The 25,555-nt window shown below is 47.9% G+C and overlaps 2 protein-coding genes across 4 annotated transcripts in view; one reads left to right on the top strand and one right to left on the bottom strand.

Annotated features, from left to right (window-relative positions):
- Window positions 1–582: 582 nt before the first annotated feature.
- On the bottom strand, window positions 583–25,458 carry SLC31A1 (solute carrier family 31 member 1). Of its 3 annotated transcripts, none has more exons than XM_084272326.1 (5): window positions 25,419–25,458; window positions 6,753–6,911; window positions 4,427–4,499; window positions 3,861–4,029; window positions 583–3,229 (listed from the first exon to the last, which is right to left on the bottom strand). In XM_084272326.1, the coding sequence occupies exons 2-5, from the start codon at window positions 6,864–6,866 to the stop codon at window positions 3,028–3,030; spliced, it is 558 nt and encodes a 185-aa protein (XP_084128452.1). In that variant the 5' UTR covers window positions 6,867–6,911; window positions 25,419–25,458; the 3' UTR covers window positions 583–3,027. The 3 variants fall into 3 exon arrangements, with proteins under 3 accessions (XP_084128452.1, XP_084128450.1, XP_084128451.1); XM_084272324.1 differs by lacking the exon at window positions 25,419–25,458 and adding an exon at window positions 25,202–25,262; XM_084272325.1 differs by lacking the exon at window positions 25,419–25,458 and adding an exon at window positions 25,183–25,253.
- RPL12 (ribosomal protein L12) overlaps window positions 25,283–25,555 on the top strand; it is a 58,923-nt gene continuing 58,650 nt past the window's right edge. Inside the window, exon 1 of the mRNA XM_084272328.1 lies at window positions 25,283–25,287. The gene's annotated coding sequence lies outside the window, so the exon portion shown is untranslated. The remainder of the gene's footprint in view (window positions 25,288–25,555) is intronic.

The raw sequence follows: 25,555 nt of genomic DNA, 5'->3' as shown, positions 1-25,555 counted from the left end.
CAGCATCCTTCAGGTGTCTCCAGCGTGGGGTCCTCCATGGGCAGCTGGAGCACCTCCTGCCCCTCTTCTGCACTAACTCTGGTCCTTGCAGAGTTGATACTCCCACATCCTCTCACTCCTCCCTCTGGCTGCCATTAATGTTGCACAGGGTTTGGGGTTTCTCTTTCTTGGGTATGTTCCCCCAGAGGTGCTGCAACCAGCACTGCTGGGCTCAGGCTTGGTCAGTGGTCCATCTCACAGCAGGCTGGTGTTGGCTCTGTTCAACATGGGGAAGCTTCTGGCAGCTTCTCACCTCTTTACCCCCCACCCCACTACCAAAACCTTGCCACACAGATCCAAAATAAGAGACTTTCCACATTCCAGTGGCTTCAGGGCCAGGCCAGGAGGCTCGCTCACAGTATCACAGCGGGCAGGAAGAGTCATGGCTGGGGAGAGCCAGGCTGGAGCTGTGGGGCCTCGTGCTGATAGAAGGCAGGAGCTTACACCGGAGTCACTCCGAATCCTGCAGTGAGAGCTGACAGTCTCCACTTCAGCCACAGTTCCCACACTGAGAATTGCTTCCAAAACACTCAGCCCCCACAGTAAAATGCAATCTATTTTATTGGTTAATTATGTACAGGAGATTGTTGATATTCATGGTAACGTTAGACAAGTTATCTCCACAAAGAGCAAGAGTAAAAACAAAAATGACAGTCCACTGTAAACAAAACTAGAAATCCTGCTGGATTTGGTGGGACTGGCTCCAAAAGGAAAAGGCACTCGAAGGAAAACAAAAGCCAGCTGACAAACACAGCCCAGGGACTCTGTGCAGTTCTTCCAAGATGATAATCCAGAGGCACGGCGTGTGGAGACCAGACATCAGAGTACACACACAGATGCAGGACATCACATTCCAAGCATGCTACACGTGGGTGACATACAGATATAATTTACTCAGGTCTCATAATCATTAAGTCCTCACCTCCCTCTGAGCACTGCTTAGTGTGAGTTTAGTGTTACCAGGAGAATTTCAAGGGCACAGATGCTACAAGAGGAATGAGACAGAAAAGCCAACAAGAACTGGTTTTATACTGTACAAGTCACAGCTGTTGCTTAGCTCTGAGTCATCCCTCTCTGCTCACTCCAATTCTGGCCGCCTGATGACAAGGAAAGGTGGCTACAAGGTGACAGCAAGGTCAGGGCAAGCAGAGGTTCTATTGTAAAGACACAGCAAGAGGTGTATGAGGTGATCAGTGTCATCATGCAAAGCCACTCATGCTATACCCTATTATCAGACATCCCTGTAACACAACAACTCCTTGTTCAGGAGAAACTGCTCAGAGCGGTGCTGGCAGTGGCTCCCCACTCCTCCAGGGACCTTCCTGACTCACACAGCCACCCCCAGCACCCAACTGACTCAGTTCTCTCTGAGCAGCACTACGATGTCCTCACACCTCTCACAGGGACAGGAAGGGGTCTGTTTTCCACTCCCACAGGCAGGATTGCTCGGAGAGCGCAGAAGGTTCTGACCTTGGTGACAGATGCAGAGGGGGCATCAGTGTGTCCTGCAGCCTGTTCCAGACGTAACTCCCTTCGAAGGCTGACGGGGAAGAGCTTTTCCTATCTCTCATGGGGATGTGGCAAGAAGTTTTCCATCAAAATAACTTTTCCTCTCTCACTCAGATGCAAATTTGCTACATAAATCAGTCCTTCAGAAAGCGAAGCCTGCTTTTAACTCATCTCCTATCCTGTCTTTGTGCTGCTCAAAGAAACGAGCTGTCCATCAGGCAGCCACAAGCTGCTCTGAGCTGTGCCTCAGGCCTGTGACATGTGTAGAGCTCCCAGTGCTGAAGGGGACGTTTTTTATGGCACTATACCACCAGCATGGATGACCCTGCACCTCCAAGCTAACACGGTCACAGCATGATTATTCAGACAAAGAGGAGTATTTTGGGTCAGGAATACTTTTTAATTTGCCTAAGCTGCTCCAAAATTAATCTGAGAAGAGACTGAAGGCTGCTTCTCTTCCACAACTCTGTCCTTTGCAGGAACACGGTCGGTTTATTTCCTTCCTGTCAATCCAGGAACGCCCTCTTCAGACATTTTAACTTGTAGTGTCATGAAGCCATTAGCTCTTGCCCTGTTTACAGAACTAGTTTTAGCAAACCCAAAGTCTAGCTCTAGATCCATCCAGGTGCAATTCAACATGAAGCAATTAGGGGTTCAATGGTTTCCTTTAAATCACTTTGCCCTGTGAATACACAATTGTCCTGCATCTACTCTGTTTATTTCCACGATTGGGAAGTGTCAGCAGCCAAACCCAACAGTCGTCGCTTGAAGCCGAGTAGAGCCACTGGATGCATCAGGGGATTAACAGCACCCATCGAGCTCTGACGGGCTCGGAGGACACACAAACCTCCATCCCCGAAGCACACGGATCACGTACTCGTGTCAACAGTATTCCCTTGGCAGGACACACACCTGAGCGTGTCCGATGTGCAGCACCAAGTCTTCCTCAGAGGCTGAGTCCTTCTGCAACAGAAGGCGTCACTGGCCCCAAAAGCCACAGCCTGGGGAGATCTCCTCCCCCCATGATGTGCATGTTGAGAAGAGGGTAGAATTGAACTAGCCGTTCACACGCACGGGCTCCACTGGCAACTCTGATCTTCACCTTCTGTTCATAAAACCCTCACAGATGAGCATTTACAATTTAAAAATAAAATACTTTTCTTTTTTTTTTTTTAAAAAAAAAGAGAATAATTTCTACATTTCTGTCAGCCAACTAATTTCAATCACGGCATAATCTAAGGATAAAGCAAATCCTAGCCAAGAATGGCTACCTCAGGATCGTCAAGAGTCAACCCTGCTGCCAGCCTGCAGCAAGGAGGAGCAGCGGACCCCGGCTCCTCACATCCCTACACCCCAGCTAGGAATTGTGGTGAACTCCGGTTGATTTTCTATTGTTTCAGGTTAGGAATGATCCAGTCCTCACGATGGCTGCACTTCAAGAGAGCAGTGGGGTGGAGAGGCTTCTGGGGCACCCAAGTGCTAATGGCAGTGCTCTGTGATATCCACAACAACTGCCTTTTTCCAGCTGAAGAAGAAATAGCCCGTCCCTGCCCCTGCTGCCACAGCGATGCAGAGGTATCCGTTGTAGGTCATGAAGATCAGCATGAGGAAGTAACTGACCACGACTTGAATGATGTGCAGGACAGTCTGCAGGAGGTGAGGGAAACTCAGCATCTGCTGTCTGAGAAAACAAAACCCAAAGAACAGTCAGCATCCACAGGACATAGCTGGGAAAATGCACATTCCCAAAGAGCAAACGTAGCTCTGAGGCTGACAGGATGTCATGGGGGGCATGAAATGGCACAGAGGATAACAAAGCAGGCTGGACAGACACGCATCTGTTGCTTGTAACTGTGGTTTTCCCCACAGAGCTGACTGACACACCACAGAAAGCATGGCACTTGCTGGGAGGACAAAGCTTTCAGCTGAGGAACAGACTTCTATGACCTTATTTCACCCTACTTTGGATAAGCAGGATGGCTTCTTTTCTGAGTAGAGACTTCAACCATCTGTCAACAGAGCATCCTAAGTATTTTCTCTCAGGGCTCTTGGCTATAACACCCAAATTCTGCTCCTGAGAACTCCCCACGGGTGTTTGTTACTGCTCTGGAAATAAAGCAAGCTGATCTGACTCCTTGCTGCTTTCCATCCTAAAGGGTGGGCAGGTGACCTCCAGTGTCAAGCAGCATCCCAAGCTGGACTCGATATACTCTGCAGAGTAACACTGGCTGCACAGATTTCTTTCTGTCCCAGTTTTCACCTCTTGTCAACTGCTGAAAAAAATTGATCTTAGACTGAAGTGGAATTCTTACCCAACAGTTTTGTGTGTCTCCATCAAGATAGTGCCGTTGGGACCTGGCACTGGCATGGAGTTGTAGCGAATGCTGACTTGGGATTTACGGAGCAAACACTCCCGGGCAATCTTAAGGCCTTCGTAAAACATGGCCAGGAAGAAGACAGCCACAAAAGCACCAGCCATTTCTGACAAAAGAGGAAACATTATTGTAGCTGTTCAACAAAAGACATTTGCTTCAGAACACGTCAGAAGATGCACTGTAGGATTCAACCCCCACGTCACGCTGCACAGGCTCTGCTCAGCGCTGTGTGCACGCACGTACAGGTGGGAAATGTGAGTTCAATCCATAGGCTAATTGGAATTTGTCCCATGAAGTGACACCAGCAACCACCACTGCTAGTAAGACCAGTCAAATTCTTAAACTAGACAAACATCTTCCTGTTCGGTCACCCCACAGATGGCATTTAAAACAGACTCAATGCAGGGTGCCTGCATGTTTCTGGCATAAATAGCAAGGTCATTCCTGAAACATTCATTGATTGCAAAGGTTTTGTTTGGAGTGGACAAGACAGTTTTACTAACCTCCAGGAGTATTGATTGTAAGCCCAGAAAACAGCAATGGCACATTCTCATAGCTGAAGTGGAAAGTCATTGCCTGCCCAAAACAAAGAACATCGAGATGAGCCTGAAGAGCTCATCCAGGAACAGAGCTCACAAGAGGGTTTAGCAAAGGGGTTTGGATTATGGCAAGAACTTAGATCAGTTTGTTACCAGATAAACTTGAAGAACCTCATTGGTAAATCTAGTGTAACACAGACAAGAGAGACAGGTTCCAGTCCTGGCAGGCAGCAATCTCAGGCGCTGCCCTGGGCAGGAGGCTCCGTCCTGCACAGGACTTGATACAGAGAAGCATCTTCTCTGTGTTTTCAGAGCACCTCTTCCCAGCATCAGAAGTAGGGAGGCGTGGAGATGTCTCTGTGGGGCTCCCCATGCTCTCTCAGGTATGAGGTGCTTTCTTCTCTCCACCTTCACCTGGTATGAGCTCGTATGGATAAGAGCTCAAACAGCTGAATCCTCTGGTCCCAGCCTGTGTGTGCCAGCAGAGTGCTGTCTCCCTACAGAACTTCCTAACATCCTATGGGAAACAGAGGCCTAAATACAGGTACAAGGAGTACTGTACCAAAAGCAGAGCCACATCTTCCTCTGGGTGAAAATAAGGGCTCCTGAAGCTGCAGACGGAATGCTGTGGGGAGGGGAGGCATCAATGATCCCCCAGCCCGCTGGGGTTCATGTAATCTTCCCATTCAGGGAAATGCACTTTAGCATGCACCACAGCTGCATACAGTCTTTGCACATGTAAAGTACTCACTAAGCTAGAGGAACTTCTCCTTGAACTCCCCTCATTGCTTAATTAAGGATATTTGCTGAAAATTAGAATTATGATTAATTTCAACATTCATAAGAATGAGCAGACATTCATTACCCCCAGTGCAGAATTCACTACAAAGCTGCTTTCAGAGAGTATGTCCATTTCTTTGATGAATTTAATAGCTTTACATTTAAAGCCAAAGTCCCACAACCCCAAGAGTGTTACAGCCTAGGTCTGTAAACTACAGCTGAAACAGAGCCTGTTCCTTGGTGCAAGTGAGGAGAGGGAATACACACACATTACAATGTAGGTATATCTCTGGTCTATTATCTAAGATGCTGCACCTATTTCCTTCCTTCCCTGACAGTTTTATGTGCACTGTTAATTCAAACTCCTGTGCAATTAATCACAGTTTTCAGGTGCAGGGTAAGGCAGGATTCTCTATCTTCCCCTTGCTGGTAAGAACACTTGACACATGTAAAGAAATGGCATTTATATAGAATGGAGCGGATCAAGAATGCTGATACTTAGCTGATAGGCTACACAAAGAGCTTCACAAGGACTTCGGTGACAATGCTGGACTGCACATTGCACCAGGAACTACTGGGCTTTGCACTGGGCCATGCCCACAAAGGGGAGGTTCTTCTAGTCCTTGTTCCTGTTCCACTGTTTGCAATGTAAGCAGAAGCAGTGATTCTTGATTCCTTCTTCAGGGCACATGACCGCAGGCAAATTTTAACTGAAGGTTTGCAAAGTACACTCTTGAAGATATCCTCATTTGAAATGGAAAGGCACACTCCCTCCCCTCCTTTCAAAGTTTAACTGTAATGAGTCACCTTTAAATAATCTGAAATTCAGCTCAAAAGTGTTTAGAAAAGGGAGGAAAAGCTGAGAAAGTCCCTAGCACTGGCTACACACAGTGACACAGATCCTACGGTCATCTCCATGGAAACTCTGCCCAGGACCTCTGCAAAGCTTCAGTGATGCCAGCGTGCACAAGCCTGAACTCGTTTAAATCAAAGTGAGCTGAGCAGCAGGATTTGGGACCAACAGGGCCTTAAAGCCAACACAGCCCAGTGTGAACTGAAAAGTTCAGGAGGAGAACAGCACAGGGGTTGGTCACCCGCATGATCCGTCGTAACTGCGCAATCCTCTCGGCTCTGGGTGAAGCTTCTGCCAACACTGACAGGGCTGGAGAACTCCATCCCTCTCCGTTTCTTGCAGGAAAACACCTGCTTTGCATTTCTGCCTTTAGCTGGCTAGAAAGCAGACACCAGGCTGGCTGCTGGAAAGATTTCTGCAAGAAACAACCCTTCTGCCAATGGATCTCCAGCTCTAAAATATGTTTCACGTTGCATATTGCCTCCCACCACCCCCTCACCCCAGAAGAGCCACAGTGGGTCTGTGTTTTGGCTGGATTGATTCCTGCCTTCCTAGTTTAGTTTCCTATTCTCAGGAGCACAGTCTGTGAGGTGACAAGTTACCCTGAACCACAGACAAGGAAAAGCTCTTTGGTTAATTATGACTTTTTCCACTTACCATCATCATCATGCCAGATCCATGATCGTGTCCTGCGGCTGCCGTGGAGTGGACGTGTTCAGGAGGATGGGTGGTTGCCAACGTGGAGCTGTTCGTGTGGTGATCGTGGGACATCTTTACGACAGAGATATTCTAAAAGGCACGTGGAAAAGTGGGACCCTGAAAAACAGAGGAAAAAAAAATAAGCAGCAGCACTAACCAGAAGATGGTTTCTCTGCTGCTACTGCAAGAGAAAATACTCTAAGCCACTGAGAACTACTGCCCCTGGATAAACTTCTGGAGCACCCATATGGTCTTGCACTCTGCCTACAGAGAATGCAGAGCAAAGAGAGCAGGACAATTTAAGGGAGGTGTGTCCCTCTGAGCTTTGCATCATCACACTGCTGCACCATCCCAAAGAGTTCAGCCAGAAAGGGAGACTAATCTGATTGAGGTGCAACGTGGGGACAACTGCTCAGCAAAAAGGAACATTTCTTATCTGTAACAGGAAAAAAAGCAAGCCTCTTCTCAATTGTAGTCATGCAAGAGGCAAAAATATCTCAAGCCCCCTCTCAAATTGCATATACTAAAGGATCAGATTACAATATTTTTCTTAATTGACAGTTATGCATTTTATTGGGAACATGTTTAACAAAGAAATTATGTTAAAAGGTACAAGACCTATTCCAGGCAAAGGTCTCCAATAGCCACAGGCAATCCGATTTCATTTCCATGAGCTTTACATTGTCACATCTTCCCCTCTAATCACATTACACACCAAGAGAGAAACACTCAAAAGGCTGCCAGTCCAAATCTCTAATGAGGTTACTGCCAATCAGGTATGTCTGGACAAGCTATGTGAACAATCAAAATACACCTTGTGGGTAGATGTGGACAGGGGTCCCCAGCCCTGCACCCCAGCACAACTTGGTGTGCAAGTTGGGACAGTTCGGTGTGAAATTAAATATCACCAGGTAAAAATGACAACAGGAGAAAAACAACCTGGGAACATCAGTCAGTTCTGACACAACAGCATCCATCAGCATGATAGGGCCAGGCAAAGGAGGCCCAGCACAGTCCAGGTGAGACACCATGTAAGTACCAGCACTGCCATCTGGAATACTGGGTACCCTTCCAGCCTAGTCCAGCACTCAAGTAAAACCAAGTGAAATAATAACCAGACACTTTATAAAATTAAAATGAAAAATAAAATATGAGAGGAGACATGCTCCCTTCCAGAGAAATCATCAGGAGTGATCACAACTGGGAAAAAAAGAGCTTTTGAAGCGAAAGGACAATAGGACATTTGAAGAGATAGCTGTAATATATTTAGATTGGAAAGGGGAAATTTAAGCTCTAGAAGAGATTTCTAAAATGAAAGCAGCACTAGCAAACACAGCCCCAAACAGCAAAGGTGGAGCTGGTTGGGTTTGTGGCCAGACCGTGCAGGAATCACCGGTGGCCTAGGACACACTGCCAGTGTCGTCAGTGATGGGAGGATCTCAAAAGGCTCTGGAGTCAAAGTACAAAGAGCAATGAGAGAAGTTAAAGATTTGGGGATGATAAGAAGGAAACTAAGTCAGCAGTGCTGGGGATGATTGTGCAGATGAAGGTGTAGCCAACCTCTTACTGTACCAGGCAACTTCACAGTAACTTCCCTGGAAAGTTAAAACCTGTAATACAACCTAAGGGCACTGGCTGAGAGAGAATGTATTCCCTGTCCATGTTTCTGCTACTGTTTTTTGAGCTTACACTGTCCCTGATTTGTGCTTAAATATTAAGAGCAGAACAAAAACTCAGGAAAATGTTCATGGGGAAAACAAAAAGAGACTAACACAAGGAGCAGCTCCCCTGGCTCAGGAAAGCATTACCACAGGAACCTGCAGAGCAAACGGTGTGATGTTCTTACAGCGTGACTTTTAAGATTATACTGTTTCAGAAATTAAATGTTCAAGTGCTAGAATTGAAGTCCCAAAATAAAAACACTTGGGAAAGGAATCCTCTGCCAAGACACACAAACTTCAAATTGGTTTTTGCAGCAGGGAAGGAAGAAGAATGACCAAAGTGCTTTACACCACAGGATCAAAGACAAGCGAGCCGCGAGAGGAAAGAAGTAACGTAAGAACCTCCCTTCTCCCCTGGCCAAATCTCATCTCCTCCCTCTTCTTTCAGTTGACAGATATGTTGCTTTTGCAACATATGGATGCAACATTCTCTCCAGTGACTACTGCCCAATTATTTATTCCTTTGAGGATTTCATGCTCCCACCCAAGTCCTGAGGTTCCGACGGGCACCACAGAAGCTCTGGCTGTTCACCAGATGAAAAGCTCCCTCCATGGTTTGGTGGTGTCCAGCTTCTCACTAATTTACCATCACTGCTCCTCAGAAAGGGAGAAACAGGGCACATGTTTTCAAGATCCTTCCAGTGCATTAACAAACAACAAGGTCAAGTATTCACAAGTGGCTGCATGTGGTGGGCAGAGTCTTGCTACAGGTTGTAAAAAGCATACTTGATGCTTGTTTGTGTATCTCCTCCCAGCACTCTGCTAGTGCTCCAAATCCAACCCCCTGCTGCAGTTACCCAACGCTGAAAGGCATTTTCTGAGATCCTGAAAGAGACAGGGTGTTAAGTATCTTAAGAGGAAATACCTTGGGCTGTGCCACTTCAGCTGTCTTTTGTGTTACTAAAGGTAACCAACACGGTGAGTAAATCTGTTTAAAAATAAATCACTTCCAGTCGAACAACCCAGTACAACCAGTCTCTGAGTTTCCACTTAGGAGGTCTCTACCTGTGCCTTGGGGTAAAAGCAGCACCTGAGTCAGCAGCAGCAAAGGGTTAATGACTGTTTAATGGCAAACCTATCTCTGGTTTGCTTGCAGCCTTAGGAGACTGCCACAGACCCCTACCTCTCACAAGAAGAAAGGTGCTTTTCCAACAAGTCTGACTCCATACCAGAGGAAAAAATCCACACACCTCAGTTTCTATTATCTTGGATTCTTTAGATAGGGTTAGTCTTGAACAAACCCAGCACTTCAGCAGCAGGTATTGTTGTCTGAATGGGCAAATTGATCTCCTGACCGCTGCCTGCTCTACATATTTGCACAGAGAGGGGCAGGCACTGGAACGGATTCCTGAGCACACCCTGGAGAGGGGAGCTGGAACAAACCTCGGCTACAGCCAGCCCAGGTATTTCGAAGCACTTGCACACCTGAAGGGCACAGACCTCAGGCTGCACCTGTCTCAATGATGCACTGCTACCAGGGACACCCACACAAAGAAGGAGGGGGGGGTTGTACTCTATAGCAGCCTACCACTAAGAAAACAAACAGGGTGGGACAGGAGAGAGGAATGAGGAGAATCTCCCCAGGGCTTGTTTCTCTCCCACTTGGTGCCATCAGCCCAGGTCAGCAGAGTCACGGTCTCCATTTCACCACCCCTCAAATTCTTCAGGAACACAGCAAGACTCAGAGGTACAACCAGGACTTCCCTTACTTCAGGCTGGGAAGAGGACTGACCACAGCACATAGACAGGCTCTGTTCAGAGAGAGGTCTCTGTCCCTCCGTTCCAGTGCCACATCAGCAGCCGGCAAGCCAAGGGAGAGGTGCAGCCAGGAGCAGGATCTGGCAGCAACAAGCTGTTAGCTCAAGTTCAATCTCAGACTCCTTTCCCCTTCCAACATCATTTAACCAGTGCTGCCTCACCTCACACAAAAGGAAGCCACATTCACAACTCCAGGGCAGAGACAGGGAGGAAAGAAAGGTATCTTACCCCATCACAGAACAGAAACAATGGGTAAGCAGGCCTGGTGTGATGCCAAACACAAAGCAGGGCTCTCCAGCAGGTCTCAGCCATTACACGTAACCTCCACAGCAGTTTCCCAATCTATCACTTCTGCCCTGGAAACAGTTAATCCAGAATCCTGCCACTCCACAGTAAATCAGTTTTTCCTGTGTCAAACAGCCTCCCAGACACCCAGGGGAGATACACGTTCTAGTGCAGCAACACAGGACATGCAGAAACAGGACAGATGGTGGGAAGGATCTGCCAAGATCCCAAAAAGTACTTTCCAAGTCACCTCAGACTGAAACATGGTGTGTGAATGGAGCTTCCTTAGAGCCACGTTCAAAAGGAATGAAGCCACTTTCCAAATCAGTACTCCAGCAGCATTAACAAAGCCCTAAATCAACACCCACTCAAGCAGCAAACTCCCCCCTTCAAACCAGTGCCTCATCTTTCCCGTGCTAGTTCTGAACAAGCAAGAAAACTTCCACTGGCTCTGTCCAAAAGGACCAGAGCCCTAAATCCACCTTTCCAGCCCAGTTTAGTTACTTGTTTAACAGCCAGTGCTTGCTGCAGTGGCCAGTCTGGCATGCTGATGGGGCTGGCTCCTGCACAAAAGCCTCCAGAGCTCTGTCTGAAGTGGTTCCTACCTAGGGTGTCTCCACCAACACTTTCAGTAGCAAGAACAGGGTTGGGGGGGGCTTCCCTCTTTTCTCCTGAACAAGAAGTGAAAAAGATAGGGTAAGTTGTACAGAGAATTAAAATGAAAACTTGAGAGAAATGCAAGGGAGAGAGACAGAAAATGACCCATTGGAAAGGCAAAGATTCCTTACTTGCACATCACGTACACCTCAGTCCTGTGTGACACAAAGGACACTACATATAAACCACACAAGTAATGGAAAAGGCAACCAGAAGTTATCAGTGCTCTACTTACAGCTCCAGCTGGCAGACTGACTGAGCTCCACTGGCTCTGGACTTGTGGTCTGCAGCCCAATCCTTTTTATTTTTGTTTGAAGAGCTGTAAATGGAGGTGGGAGGAGAAGCAGGGAGTCTGCAGACACTACAGCACTGTTCACTGGCTCTAACTGTGGTCTCCACTGAATGGTCTGAGACTTAAGCACTGCTTTTAGTTTATCCAATTTCCTGGCAAACTGGGCAACTTTAACTGCTTCCTTCCCAAAGGGGTGGGCTTGCTGTGACTCCTCCAGGATCCCAGGCTTAGCTCCAGAGCTGCTTAAAGGCACAGCCAAGGGACAGACCGATTCTACCCACTCACACAGTCAGAGTATCTAGAGCCCAACTGCATGAAGCTATACAGGCACACTCAAAACACATGGAGAACAAACAGATCATTCTTTAGTAACGTAATATAACAACCTTTAATAGACACACACTGTGTTCCAAGGCCAAAACTCCTGTCCAAGCTCTCCTGAGCAGCTTCAGCAACCCCAGGCTGGGACTCAGACACACAAGGAGAGCCTGTGGCACGCCCATTACAGTTGACCCACACACCTCTTAATTGCACACCTCTATTTTTCCCTTGTGCAAGTCCTGAAGAAGGAGCTCTTAGTGCTATATTAAGAGTTTACAGGATGTTTGCAAGGTGACAGCAGAACTGTGCAGCTTGGTACTGCGTCACCACCTTCGAGTCCCAACCAAAAGCCTTTAACCAGCAGTTTAAGGCTCCCTAAAAGCTCCACACATTAGGAGGGGTTTGGGTAAAGAGCAGAAAGAGAAGGGAAGGGCTCAGACAAGGAGCTCCAGTACGTTTTGCTGATTAGGTTGTCAGGCTGCATTAGTTTGTATTTCCTGGGCTTTGTCTGTGCCCACAGAAGCTTGCAAATCGACCCAAGGCAGGGCAGCAGAGAAAAGCACAGTGTGACAGAGGGCACATTCTCTCTCCACCTGTAAGCAGCAGGGCTACAGCTGAGCTATTTATACAGATGGGCTTCAGAAGGTTTTGAAGGAAGAAGCCAGTTACACTGGAGGACGTCCAGCTTGAGATGCCAGAGGGTGCAGGGCTGGGAAAACCAAGAGCTGAGCAGGGCTACAGGGAACATCTTATGTTCAGCTTCGAAAAGGGACGAGGGTCAGTCTCTTCTCTTGGGTGACAAGCAATATGATGAGAGGAAATGGCTTAAAATTGCCCCAGAGGAGATCTAAATTGGATATCAGGAAGAATTTCTGTACTGAAAGAGTTGTCAGGCATTGGAACAGGCTGCCCAGGGGGGTGGTGGAGTCACCATCTCTGCAGGGATTTAAAAGGCCTGGAGACAAAGTCCTTAAGGACGTGATCTAGAGGTGGGCTGGGTAGGGTCAGGCTCTGGTTGGGCTCCATGATCTGAAGGGTCTCTCCCAAGCCAGGTGATTCTTCTATGGTTCCGTGATGTCTGGCAGACTGTGACATGCAGAGATGGAAGCAGTCTGCAGGGATGTCAGAAGGGAGACACAGCCAAGCTGGTAGCGTGCAGACACCAGCTCTCCTGCAGTTACTGTGCACAATGCAAGCAGAAGGATGGGATTTTAAAAATAACCTTACAGGGCCTGTTAGCTCTTCATGAGGGGAGAAAGCCACGCAGAACCGATCCTCTGCCATCGCCTCCATCGGGGATGCCAGGCTGGAGCCATCACACAGCCATGGATGGCCACACAGCAGAGAGCATGTGGTATCAAAAACACTCCCTTGTTCATGAGCCGTGCCAAGGACTGACAGAACTCACCCAGGCTGAGCCAGACCCTGTATTAAGGCAACCCTGACAGACCCCAGGGGCAAGATATGGGGAGAGAGGGGAGCAAAGCCTCAGGCCACCCACCTGAGGAGGTTTAGGGGTGAAGGACTAAGCCAGATTTCAGCTCAGGCTCCCTGCAGCACAGCTGGATCACACAGCTGAGGGCAAGAATCACGCTCTGGAAGTGTATTCCCCTTCCTCAGTGCCTGGGGGAACTCACAGGGGCTCTGGGGGTCTTTGATCACACAGAGCCCTGACAAATGGGGCTTCTCACATTACCTGACCTGCTGTCCTCTACCCTTTGGGGCTCATGTTTGCCACCCCTTGCTTACTCTGTTCTTACCAAATCCTTGTGTTTCTTTTTGTACCAACAGATTTGTCCCTCTCATTTTATGGCTGCTCTGTCCTCAAGAGACAAGCTGCACCCTCCACATGTGACCACCCCACAGCACTCATGGGCATTGGAAAAAAAAGATAAGAATAAAAGAGGTCTAATGTCAGACTATGGATGCCAGTTGAGATGCTGCTCACACAGGCTTCCTGGAGTGGTACAGCATCATTTGGCAGCTCAGTACAGTTGTATACATTAATCAACTTTTAATTAAAATGAATATTAAAAGAAGCTGATAAAGTATCAGCATTGGTTCTACCCTTCAGGTCCTGTCCTTTGAACCACAGCAGCACTCAGCTACACAACTCAGGCACTCACTGAACACAATCCCCATGACCAGAGGAGGGGACAGAGGTTTTCCTCTCAGCATGGCTACAATCACAGCCCTTTGATGGAGTTTATTTTCACAGCAAACGAGTCTGGTTACCTTCTGTTAGAAACCCTGCTTGATCTGCTTCCCTATAAGGGGAAGGTCATTCCTAATCTTCCAGCTTCTGCAGACTCCTCAGGAAATCTCTAAATCTTTGAACAAAGAACTAAGGACAGATTGTTCTTTATGGGACAATGCACTGAACTCCATGAAGCGGAGCATCGTGCCAGCCCATGTCACTACTAACAGGCCCAGTGAAGTGAAAGGCAGCAGCAAACAACCCTGTGAGCAGAAAACCTAAGCCTAAATCTGGTATCATTGGAGGAAAGGCTAAGAAATGACACAAAGAGAAGTGTACAGATGGAGAAAATAATGGTGAGTTAGGCAGGCTGAGCAACAGGCAGACAGGCTCCTCTCTGGACAAGCCTTCTGCTCAGCCATACCAACACTACACGAGATGGAAAGCAGTAAGTGAAGGACACCCCTGAGAAGCCAAACTGAGGAGCCCTTGCTGATGCCTTCCTGGCTGTAACTGAATTTTTGCTAGAGAGGCCTGACACTGACAGTCCCAGTTCAAGCACCTGGAACACACACAAAGTGCTGCACTGAGATCCAAGAGCAATCCTCTCCTCTCACAAGAGGGTCCCACACTCCATCAAGCTCCAACAGCTCCGCTTGTGCTGGCACCTCTCAATCACTGCCTCAGGTAAGATTCCTTCCACATCATCCTTTAGCAAGGGGCACCAGAACCAATGCTGTTGCTCCTTGATTCATCTCTTTCTCACAAATGCTAGGCCAGCAATGGGGGGAGGGCTGTATCAGCACAGGAATCAGTAGAAACCCCCCCTACAAAAGAACTCTGTCCACATTCCCAGACAGACAAATGAGCATTAAATTTTCCTTTGGAAGAAGAACTGCACTCTTTGAGACCAGACCATGTCTCCAACTGCTGGGCCAGATCTTTGGGTCACTCTCCAGGTTGCCCCACTCCTGGCAGGACATAAGACAGTAACACCATCTCCTCAGCACAGCTGCTTCTTACTGTCCCCTGTGCAGATGAAGAGATGCTGAAAGCTGCCACGAGGCCGTGAATGGTTGGTGAATAGTGTGTGCATGGCTGTTACCCACAGAAGAACATCCTGCAGGACACAACAGACAAGCTCTGGAGAAAGAGATGTCAGAAGCGATGTGAACTGAGGCATTCTGCTGCACCAGCAATAACCTGCTGCCATCCCCATAAAACATGAGTACTTCCAACCTGAGTGAGCCCAAAGGAACCTGAAGTCCCCAGTGGGACACTTCCAAAGGATGGGAGCATATCCTGCCCTTGGCCAGCTTTGCCAAGTTCAGCTGGAGCCACTGTTACAAGCCAAGCAAATCACAAGTGCAGCTGGGGGACAGGAGCACAGCTCGCTTGGCCCAGAGCCGCACACCCACTGGGCAGAAGCTGAAGGCCAGGAACAGACACATCAACCACAAGTTGTTTTTTTTTACCACTACCAAACGCCAGTGAAACATTAGTCAGCATTCAGAAAGGTGAGGTGATGCATCAGCACACAGCAAACTGGAACGGTGACTGCGGTGGTACCGATGAAAAGCTGATTAGGATCTCTTCAACAGGTCAGACTTTGCCTGTTCATTTCTGAGCATCACAAAACTTTCCCCTTTCGCATGTTACTGCCCCAGCTCCAATGGCACCACCTCCAGCCAGCTCTTCTCGTGGAAGATACACACAATAAGGCCATGGAAGTGGTGTGTGGGGTGTCAAAGCCAGAGCAGATCACTTCTGCAGCAGGCCTGTGACTTGTGAGCTAGGAAGGAGCCACTTGCCATGCTCAAGCTCATCACTAGCTCAGTTTCTTCCGTCCTGTACACGTGTAGTGTTTCCCCCTCCCTGTTCTCATTTCTCTGTTCCTTCCACCACTAGCTTTTTAAGCCCTGGCTCTACAACGTTCATTGTTCTCCTTTCTGTCTAGCCAGAGGAGACAGTCACATCCTTTTCCGACACCCAAGAGCAGAGAAGTTTCTGGGTTGCAGCAGAACTGAGGCACCTCAGCACATGCAGGACCTGAGGAGTGAGTGCCAGTCCCACAGCTCCCCAGGGCAGAGATGATGCCATACAACTGCCGACTCAAGCACTCATCTGGAGAGAACATGGCATGAGAGATGCCAAAACTGACAGAGGATGCTGCACTACTATTTCTCTATAAAACATCCAGCTTAAAGGGTTCATATGAAAGCATGTCAGACACCAAGATTTATTACAGCCAACGCCAGCATGAATTCAGAGCTAGTACTAACAAGTTTCCATCAAAGGCAATTCCCAGGAGGCATCAACAGAACTCCTTCAGCACTCCCTGTGCACGTCAAAGACTTCTGAAGCAATTATCCCAGGACTGCAGTCTGGCAGGCCACTTTATCATGGCTTCATCTCTCTTCCTCACATCATCGAGGGTATGAAGCAGTAACAGAGTCATACATGCCCATGTCACAAAATACCTGGTATTCAGCATCCAGGGAGGAGAAACTTGAATTTCTCCCCTTCCCCCTCCCAGGGAGCAAGCCATGTCTAAGCAGAGAGAAGGCAGAATGGCTTAAATCCCAGCATGCAGACAGACTGCTTACCCCACATGATGTTCGGCCAGAGATCACCTGAGGACCATCTCACTCAAAACCACTTGGTGCTCACTCATCAGCTGGAGCAAGCTGCCTAACCCTCCTTCCTACCAGTGGAGAGAAAAGGGACAGCAGTGGGCAAGAGGAGGCAAGAAGAAATGCCATATGACCCGTATTTTCCAAGATTATGTAACTTCTTGAATAACTAGATACTTCCTTATCCTGGCCGGCGGTTTCTGCAGCGATGTTACACAACCAAGCACAGGAACGGGACGGGGCAGATGCGACCCATACGGCCAGAGACAGGAGACATCCAAACTTCTGCTGCCTCACTGTATGCCACAAGTGATACAGAGTCCTGAGCCTTGCCATGCTCTTCAACATCTTTTTAATCTTAAAAAAAAGGTAATTAGTATTTGGAACTGTATCTTGTATCCAGTAAGGTTAGACAACTCCTGCTTCTTTAGAAACTCATCCCTAGGGAAGAATTCCTATTTTATGTACCCTAATCAAGAACAGCTTTCAGCATGTGTTCTACCTACAACTGATTTATTTTTTTTTAAGATGAAGGGGGAACTAAACTCTTAGAATTAAAAAACCCAGGACCTTTTGTGTACAAGACTCTTCATTGCATTCACTAATTCAGCACACCCTGCAGGTTCCCATCACCCGTGCCACTGGGATGTATGAAAAGGAGCCAGCCTGTCTCACACAAAAAGGGTGTCTCTGTCCAGAGGGTAAGGAGTTGTATTCCTGTTTGTGGCCATTCAGTGGCCACATGCCAAAGCATTCAATCTGTAAGGAATGCTAGATACAGCAGGATGCAAGGCAAGGTACTACTTGCAACCTAATACCAGATCAACCATCGCTTAGTGGCTTGCTGAAGTGGGCAGGACACACACCAGGCTAACCAGTACAGATAGCCCTGACCAGATTTATTTAAGATTTAAGCCCTGTAAGATTGTAAAATAATCTCAGGAGACATGAGATGAAGCCAGGAGTCAGAGAGTGCATTCCCAAGCAAGCCAAAGTTTCCTCAGCTGGACAAATGCAATGTGACTCAATGTGCCCTAAAACTGTATTGCCTGGCCTTTAATACAGGTGCAGGGTTACCAGATGCTATCTAGCAACACCATAAATACCTTTGACTAGTGCAGATAAAACTAATGCTGATGGTTATAAAATGAATGGCATTGGTTTCTTACAGTCCTCATAAAAGGGAGCCTCGAGACCATCAACACAGATGATTCAGAAGACTCACCAGAGACTCACAGATGTTACCCCATTTGCCCTTGTTCCAAGAGCCACCACAGGAGGACTTGTGATTAAGATTTTCAGTCAGGTTTGGATCCACCTAGTCCAACCTCCCTGCTCAAGCAGCTGGAGCAGTTTGCCCAGAAAGCACCCACTGACCCTCACAGCACTCCAACTGCGCGTGTAGCTTGATAACCTGTACACCTCAAGGCCATATCAGTTCCTGCAGAGATGCTGCACGCTCTGGAGAGCAAAACCATCGTTTATGAGCCCAGATCCAGATCCTGCAAACTAAAAAGTTCCTGTTCTTGAACATGTCACACTGCAAAGCCTTTGGCAGAGCAATCTTCCCTCCCGTGAACTCGGGCAATGCCCAAGGCAGTGCAGTGCAGCAGTAACAGGGTTCTAAGTTCCTGGATCAGCAGACAACAACCTAGCCACGAACATGGACCTGCAATGTGGAAACCAAGCTTGTTTCTCCCTCCACTGGGTTTTCAACTTGGTAACCAGTCCTAGCCCAGAGAAGCCAACACCTGTACCAGTTCTGCACTAGCTTTCAGGTATGTTTTAAGAACCTGGACAAGAAAACAACCCTCCAGAATCCCTTGTGAATTAAGTTTTAGGAATCTGTTCCCAGCATATCGCAGGAGACACACTAGTTGAAGCCATTCAGACATGTTTCCCTGTCTGCAGTACTGCCACACACTCAGCTCAGGGAACCATCTTCCCTGCGCATTATGTTCCACCACACGTGAAAGCGTCTTTGAGTAACAACCCCATGAGCACATTCCACTCCTTTCTTTTCATATTGAAGCAGTTGTTTGTCTACAGTTACTCCTTAGATACCTGTCCATGTGCAGACACAGCATTTTAAGGTGGCCACTCACTCACCTTCCCTGGAGCTGTCACGTTCCAGCCCGTGCCAGACATTGCCACAACAGCTACATGTTGTTGATGTCAGCTCCTACAAGAACACTCGGACTCCCAACTCCTACCCTGGCATGTCAAGGTCACCTTTAAGTGTAGTTTTTTCAGGAAAAAACCTAATCATTCACCATAAGAACTTTTAGAAAAATACTTCTGTTTTCCCTGCTTGCAAAAGGGAAATGCATGTGTCTTTATCTCACTTTGCACCACCATCTGTGACTGTCCCTCAAAACAAAAGCTTGCCCCAGCCAAGAATCAAATGATTTTGTGCTTCTGTTCTTCAGAACACCTGTTGTTCTGAGAAGCCTGGAACTGTTTCTGAGCAAAACGCAAGGTGAAACACAGACCATCATCAGGAAAACCCATTCCACTGCGTTTTAATTAGCCCAGGAAGTCGAACCCTGTCTCAGCAGACAGGTAAGACCAAAATACACATCACTGGAGGCGCTTCCCTGCTCTTGCTCCATGATCTCGGGTAACAATAAGAGGATGGAACATGTGACATAGAAATAGCTTCCAGGTAGTAATGCAAACACTTGTACGAGTTCAGAGAAGAAATTCATAGCCCTAGTCCACAGAACACAGCAGCTCTACATTTGCACTTTTGGAAATGCAGAAAGAGAATCTCACCTTCACTCTCTGTCAGCTCAGCAAGGCAGATCTCCTGTGATAATGAAGGAGGAAAGGGCAACTGAATCTACCCATTGTCTGGGAAGGAACTTGCCTTTGGAAGAGCCTTGGCCTCGTGATACTCCTCTGACAAGACTACCTCTAGGGCATGGAGAGCTCAAACAAATTGTGATTTATTCTTTTTTTTTTTAGTTATGAGTGACAATAAACCACTCTGAGAACAAGCTCAAACGCTGCCTTTTTCATCTAGACATCAAACCCCTGGCCTGCCACAGAGCTGTCAGTCCAAAGCAGAAATGAATCAGAACTAAAAAAAAGCTGAGTACTTACTATTCCAGAGGCAGGTTTTCCACGTACTGCCTCCAGGAGAGCAGCCTTCTCCAAACAGGCTACAAGTCTGAGATGGATCAAAGTTTCTAAACTTCCAGATAATGCTGACAAGCAGAATGCATATCATTATCTATATCAAAGGCTAATCATTAACCACTGCCTGGATTTAGCTATGATCACTTTTACTCCGCTTTAAACCTGTTTATTGCCCAGTTTATTTCAAACCAGACCATTTACCTGCAATATGGTCAGCAGGAAATATTTATATTCACCTTCTCTCCTAGCTAGGCAAAATGGGGGTAGGGGCTGAAGCAGATGGGATTTCAGCTCCGTTCTACCCTGGGTGAAACCATCCCTCACAAAATATTGACAATCCCTATTGTTACAGCCAAAGATTTTTGTGACCCAAGGTAAATATTTACTGCTCAGGCTGTGCAGCCCACTGAAGGCAAAAGTCTATCATGTTAGGAGCAAACCAAGGACTGGGATGCTCATACAAAGATCAATGTAACAGCAAAAAGTAACTCCTGAGTCTTCCTCATGAGATCTTTGCAGAGATTTGAGAACTCCCTGCTCTTCCCATACAGACTACATGTGTTGCAGAGACTTTCAAAGAAAGCATGCAAAACGTAGGTCAAATATGAATTCCTCTGTCAGAGAAATTAGTGGTTTTCTTGTTTTTGGCTACTGTAACAACTGTAAGCTTAGTCTCCTCTCATATTTACCCCAGAATGAAGAAACGTGATGGTTTCAAAGCTACAGGCCAGTTTTTAGGAGCTTGGGGGAGTAGTAAAAATGAGGCAGATTCTGCACTATTTGTGATGTAATTCTTCAATATCATGTGCAAGACACATCCTGTCAGGGCAGCCAGCACTATGACCTCTCTGACCAGAAAGCTGGCGCCAGCAATTGCTACAGAAGAAAAAAATGTGACAAAGGAGAAAAAGTACAGCAAGAAATGCAGCTGCAGTGCACTCCACAAGTGCCCTTATTGTGTGGGGCAGTGGTTTCAAGCAAGATCAAAAGCAAGAGTTGTACAACATGGGATCAACTGGCAAGCAGTGCCCATGGTCTTACTATCATGATGTACTGGATGGTTTCACTTAAGGAATAAAGCAAAGTCATGCTACTGTCAAAAGGTTTTTTTAAACTACTATGTCCTTCCAAAGAAGCAAACCAGTCAGAATAAAGCATAGTAGGCTTTACTATCCATACAGCAGGACATCTCAACAGCTGAAGACACTACTTTGTCTTTATGCCCTGTATGAAGACAGCAGCACAAAAAGGGCTTCACAAGTACAACCAAACTTGTAGCAGGAATACGAGGGCAGCTGTAAAACTCCCAACCTACTTTCTTTTAGATTGTTAAGGTACCTGTAGCAGTTTCCTCCAGCCTCACCTGACACCACATTAAAGTTCAGTACGACCTTGTGAGATAGCATCTTATCCCAGGTTAATGAAGGGTACCAAAGCCAAAGGTAACTTCATTTGTATAAAACTCTCCTGGCAGAGAACCCAGGAATTATGACTCGGTTTCTTGTCAGATCTATTAGACCTGGAGCTCAGACAAACAAGGGGACCGTGAAAGAGGCAAGTGAGAAAACCAGACCAATGCTGTGGGTTGCATTTCACTTCCATGATATTCCAAGGCTGGGTGTGTTCCTTGGGAGCTTGTGCTTCTACTTCCTTCATCCCTTTGATGTACAGGGCTTGACTGACCCTATCGGAAATGCACGCGGTATCTTGCTGCCCTCCCACGGAGCGCTACACTGACAGCAGCCAGCCACTTCCCGAGGGCTGGAGGAGAAGGAGCTGGGATTGCCTGCCTGCTGGGAGCGCTGGCTTTGAGTCTGCTCCACGTTTGTTAGTGTTTTTCTTTCCCAAGCAAAGGATGCAAGCTTGAAAATGCAGTCAAGCTGTGATAACGCGTCGTCAAGTCTCTTTAGTACAACGCCTTTCGGAGCAGGGAAAGTTAACTGAGGCTGAAACTGATTCATCAGGTCCCATCTCTCAGTGCAGCCTCCGTCCAGACACAGGTTCTGTGCTGAGAGGGGGGTCGGGCACTGACACAGGCTCCCCAGGGAAGTGGTCACAGCCCCAAGCTGGGCTGAGTTCAAGAAGCATCTGGACAACGCACCCAGTCCCATGCTCTGGCTTGGCTGGGCTGTGTGGAGCCAGGAGTTGGACAAGATGGTCCTGATGGGTCCCTTCCAGCTCAGGAGATCCTGTGATTCTGTGACAATATGGAGGCACCCAGCCAAGAGCCACGCAGCACAGCCAGGCAGGCACTCAGCCCGCACCGGGACAGCGCAGAGCCGCTCCCGTTGGCCCAGACAGGGCACAGACACCGCTTGAACCGATTCCGACACGGATCAGGCTGTGACACAAGGACCAGCACCTACACCAGGACATCAAAGCCAGGCACCTTGCTAACTGCTGCTTTTCCCAGCTCACAAAGGAGGAGGCTGGCTGGCTGGCAAGCGTTAGCCTGTAAGCTCAGAAGCACACTGCACCTTGCAGGTGCCCTGCACGTACTTCTTAATTCTACGGATCCAAGTCCAAGCTAGTTATCTGTAACGTGAGAAAGGGCCTGGAAGTGCATTTACCAAGCAGGCTCCTTCCCCCAAGGAGAGATGCATTAAACTGGAAAAAGAAGCAAACTTTGCCAACTTTCAAACTTTCTCTTCTCCAAGTCAGCCAAAAGATCAGCTAACTAGACAAAGCTCTTATCCCAAGCCCATGTACTTTCATCAGAGAAATGAGATTTGGATCCTTGATAACTAATGAGCATGTGTGGGAAAATCATACTTTGTTAAAGTTCAGTAGCACTCACAAGGTCTCAGGAGAGAACTAGGTGCACTTGCTGTTAGTGTCATGTATTCTCTCTGTATTTTTTTCCCAGCTTCTCAGGTTTGGTATCAGGACGTGCTGAGAACAGAAGATGCTCAATCACTTACAACATTTTGGCCCCGGTTCTAGAGCTACCATGGTCTGCTACATCAATTTAGGTAAACATTAGTGAATAGAACAGATTATGTGCATGTCCAACTGTTTAAAGAGATTATAAATGACATTTACATCTGTGGCACAATGACTGTGGGATTTTCTGGCATTACATATGTGCAGAAAGAGCAAAAAGGAAACTTTAAAATCCGTTCCACGCAAGCAATTGTTCTCATGAGCGCGATCGCAGGAGCTCAAGTGCCACTGGAAATCGAAAGGACCCTTGCAGATATGAACTAGTGAGGCAGAGGGAAGAGAAGGTGTGTTGAAGAAGCCTACACTGGGAAGATGACAGTAAAGACTGTGGAAAAAAAGAGAAGGAAGGACAAAGAAAAGGGGGAAAAAAAGAAGGAGATATTTCATCACAGCCTCCCCTGCTTCTAGATTGGCTTCTAAACCAGAAAATTCTATTTCCAGGACCAACAAATGAAAGGTTTTAGAAAGCTAATTTGAAACGAAGCAAAACTGGAGTTTAATTTGTTTACAATAACTAGTCCCATTATTCTCTGCATTAGCAGGTTCCAGCTTCCAGCTGAAGAAAAGGTTAATGAAAAAATCATTGGTCTCCAGTCCCCTGGGAACACTTCCAGGTAATTAGATTGAAGCAAAAGGCAGTGGAGTAGATTAACTAAGCAACATAAAACTAGACTGAGACTTTTTCATCCTTCCCTTAGAAAAAATTGCCCAAACTCCCAGCGATTTCCTGGCAGGTTTTTGGAGAAGTTCACGCCAGCAGTCTGCTTCAGCTCAACTTCACAAAGTTCTGATGCAGGTTGCTAAATTTCATGCTGACCTTCAGCCAAGTGTGGAGAAGGCAGGTCTGCAGGGGCACAATATTTTCCTGTTGGGTACAGGGGGTCTTTATGCCAAATGCAGAAACCAAAAAAAAAAAAAAGGACTGGAGAAAATAGTGCATTTTAGTTCAAAGAGCAAAAAGTTCTGTCATCCATCTGACCTAACGTCTGACTGGAAAATGACAGAGCTGAAAGGAAGCTCCTTTGGGCTTGGACTCAAAACTCACCCAGTGAATATGGTAGATATTCTCATCTATTTGCACTAGAAGACTGTTAATGAACAGTATTCTCAACACCTTCCCTTCTCAAGCATTAAGCTTTTGTTTGGGGATGGAGTGTTTCTCTAAAACAGAACTTCAAGTTACTCTGTAAAGGGTAAAGTGAGAGAGGAATCCTCCAAACCTATTGTCTAAAAAGGAAAAAACCAACACCAAAAAAAACCCAACCCCCCAAGAAGTACCCCCAAACCTGCTTGTCCTTGTACCAGCACAAGTTGAAATAAGTGGCAGGGACTCTACCTTTACAACAAAAAAGCAAGCATGCAAACATGAGTCAGAAAGCTTATTTAATTCCTCCTCTCTACTGGCAGAAATTATCCTAAGACTAGTTAAAAAGCTGCTCTAGATTAGAGATCCGATATGAAATTAAAATAATTCTCTGCAACTTCCAACAAGCAGCAATATCTCAGTAGAAAACAGCCCTGCAAAATCGCTGAGTTCTCAATGCAAAGCAGTGCAGGAGCCTGCAACTCCTGCTCTTCTTTTAAATCAGGAAATTATCCAACCCCTACCGCCCCTTTGCCCGCCCCTGCATTTGGTTTTGCCGCATTTCAACCTCATCCGGTTCAGAAGCATTGAATGTAACGCCAAGGCAGTTTGTCTCACAAAGCACCTTGAGACACCAAGCTTTTCAAGAGAGAAAGAAGAAACAAACGAACAAGAAAAAAAACAACCCACACACAAACAAGAGGCGTATTTCTCAAGCTATAAAGGTGCAAAATTGCTTCATGTGGGCCAGCTCAGATGTTTTTAAATCCAAGAAACCGATGCAAAGAAGAAAGTGTATTACACAGCAGCTGTCGCCTCTTGTAACTGAGGAGGTACAAGACCCAAATCTGGAATGCCAGCAGCTTCTGTGTGCTCCTAACCTTACCCTACCCAGAGCGTACCCCAGACCTGCAGGGCCCCTTAAACAACCCTCACTAGCGGGGAGATAAAACCCTTTCGCAAAGCCAAAACGCCTCCCAGAGACAGTCAGCCCCAGATCTGCTGGGCCCCCTGCCACACCGCACCAGGAGAGCGATAAAACCCTTTGGCAAAGCCAAACCTCCCTCAAAGACAGACCGGTCACCGACAGACCGGTCACCGACATCCCCCCACCCCCCTTCAAACAGCTTTCGGAGCAGAACGGCGGGATGCCCCCAGCACACCAAGGCCTCCAGGCCACCCAGCGACCGCCAGGCCGGCAGCTCCAGCGGGTGTTTCTCCTTTTACTCCCCGAGGAGCCGCTCCGGGGTGGTTCTTTCCCTACCCAGCCCCACAGGCCGCCTCAAGAGCTCCGGGAAGGCCCCGCAGAGGCCGCGGCCTCCTGTTCCCTTAGGCCGCGGGGCCGCCTGGGGTTACCTGACACCCCCAACCCCACCTCGGGCACCCTCCGGCGGGTGACCCCGCAGCAGAGACGTCGCCGCCGCCGCCGCCGCCGCCATCACCGCCGCCGCCGCCGCCATCACCGCCGCCGCCTGAGGGGGCCGCGGCCGACGACCCCCCGGGCGCCCCTTGTGGGGCGCCCGGGGGTCGTCGGCCGTGGCCCCCTCAGGCGACGTGGGCACGAGCCCAGGCTGACCCCGCGCGTCACTCACCACGCGCCCGCCGCGAGATCTCTCCTCCGCGCCCGCAGCCCCGCGCCCTAAGCCCCGCCCCCTCCCGCCAAGCCCCGCCCCTTCCCGACGTGTCCGCTGAGCCCCTCCCACCCCATCTCCTCCTCCTTCTCCTCCTC

Source organism: Gallinula chloropus (assembly GCF_964237585.1).
Source record: "Gallinula chloropus genome assembly, chromosome: 18".
Lineage (NCBI taxonomy): Eukaryota > Metazoa > Chordata > Aves > Gruiformes > Rallidae > Gallinula > Gallinula chloropus.
The sequence above is the reverse complement of the archived record's forward strand: the minus strand, read 5'-3'. Positions and strand labels throughout refer to the sequence as shown.

Coding starts and splice junctions, on each gene's coding strand:
- SLC31A1 (XM_084272326.1), bottom strand. CDS start 6,866: ATGTCCCACGATCACCACACGAACAGCTCCACGTTGGCAACCACCCAT. Junction 4,030..4,426: donor TACAATCAATACTCCTGGAG/GTTAGTAAAACT, acceptor CTCTTTTGTCAG/AAATGGCTGGTGCTTTTGTG. Junction 3,230..3,860: donor GAGACACACAAAACTGTTGG/GTAAGAATTCCA, acceptor TTGTTTTCTCAG/ACAGCAGATGCTGAGTTTCC.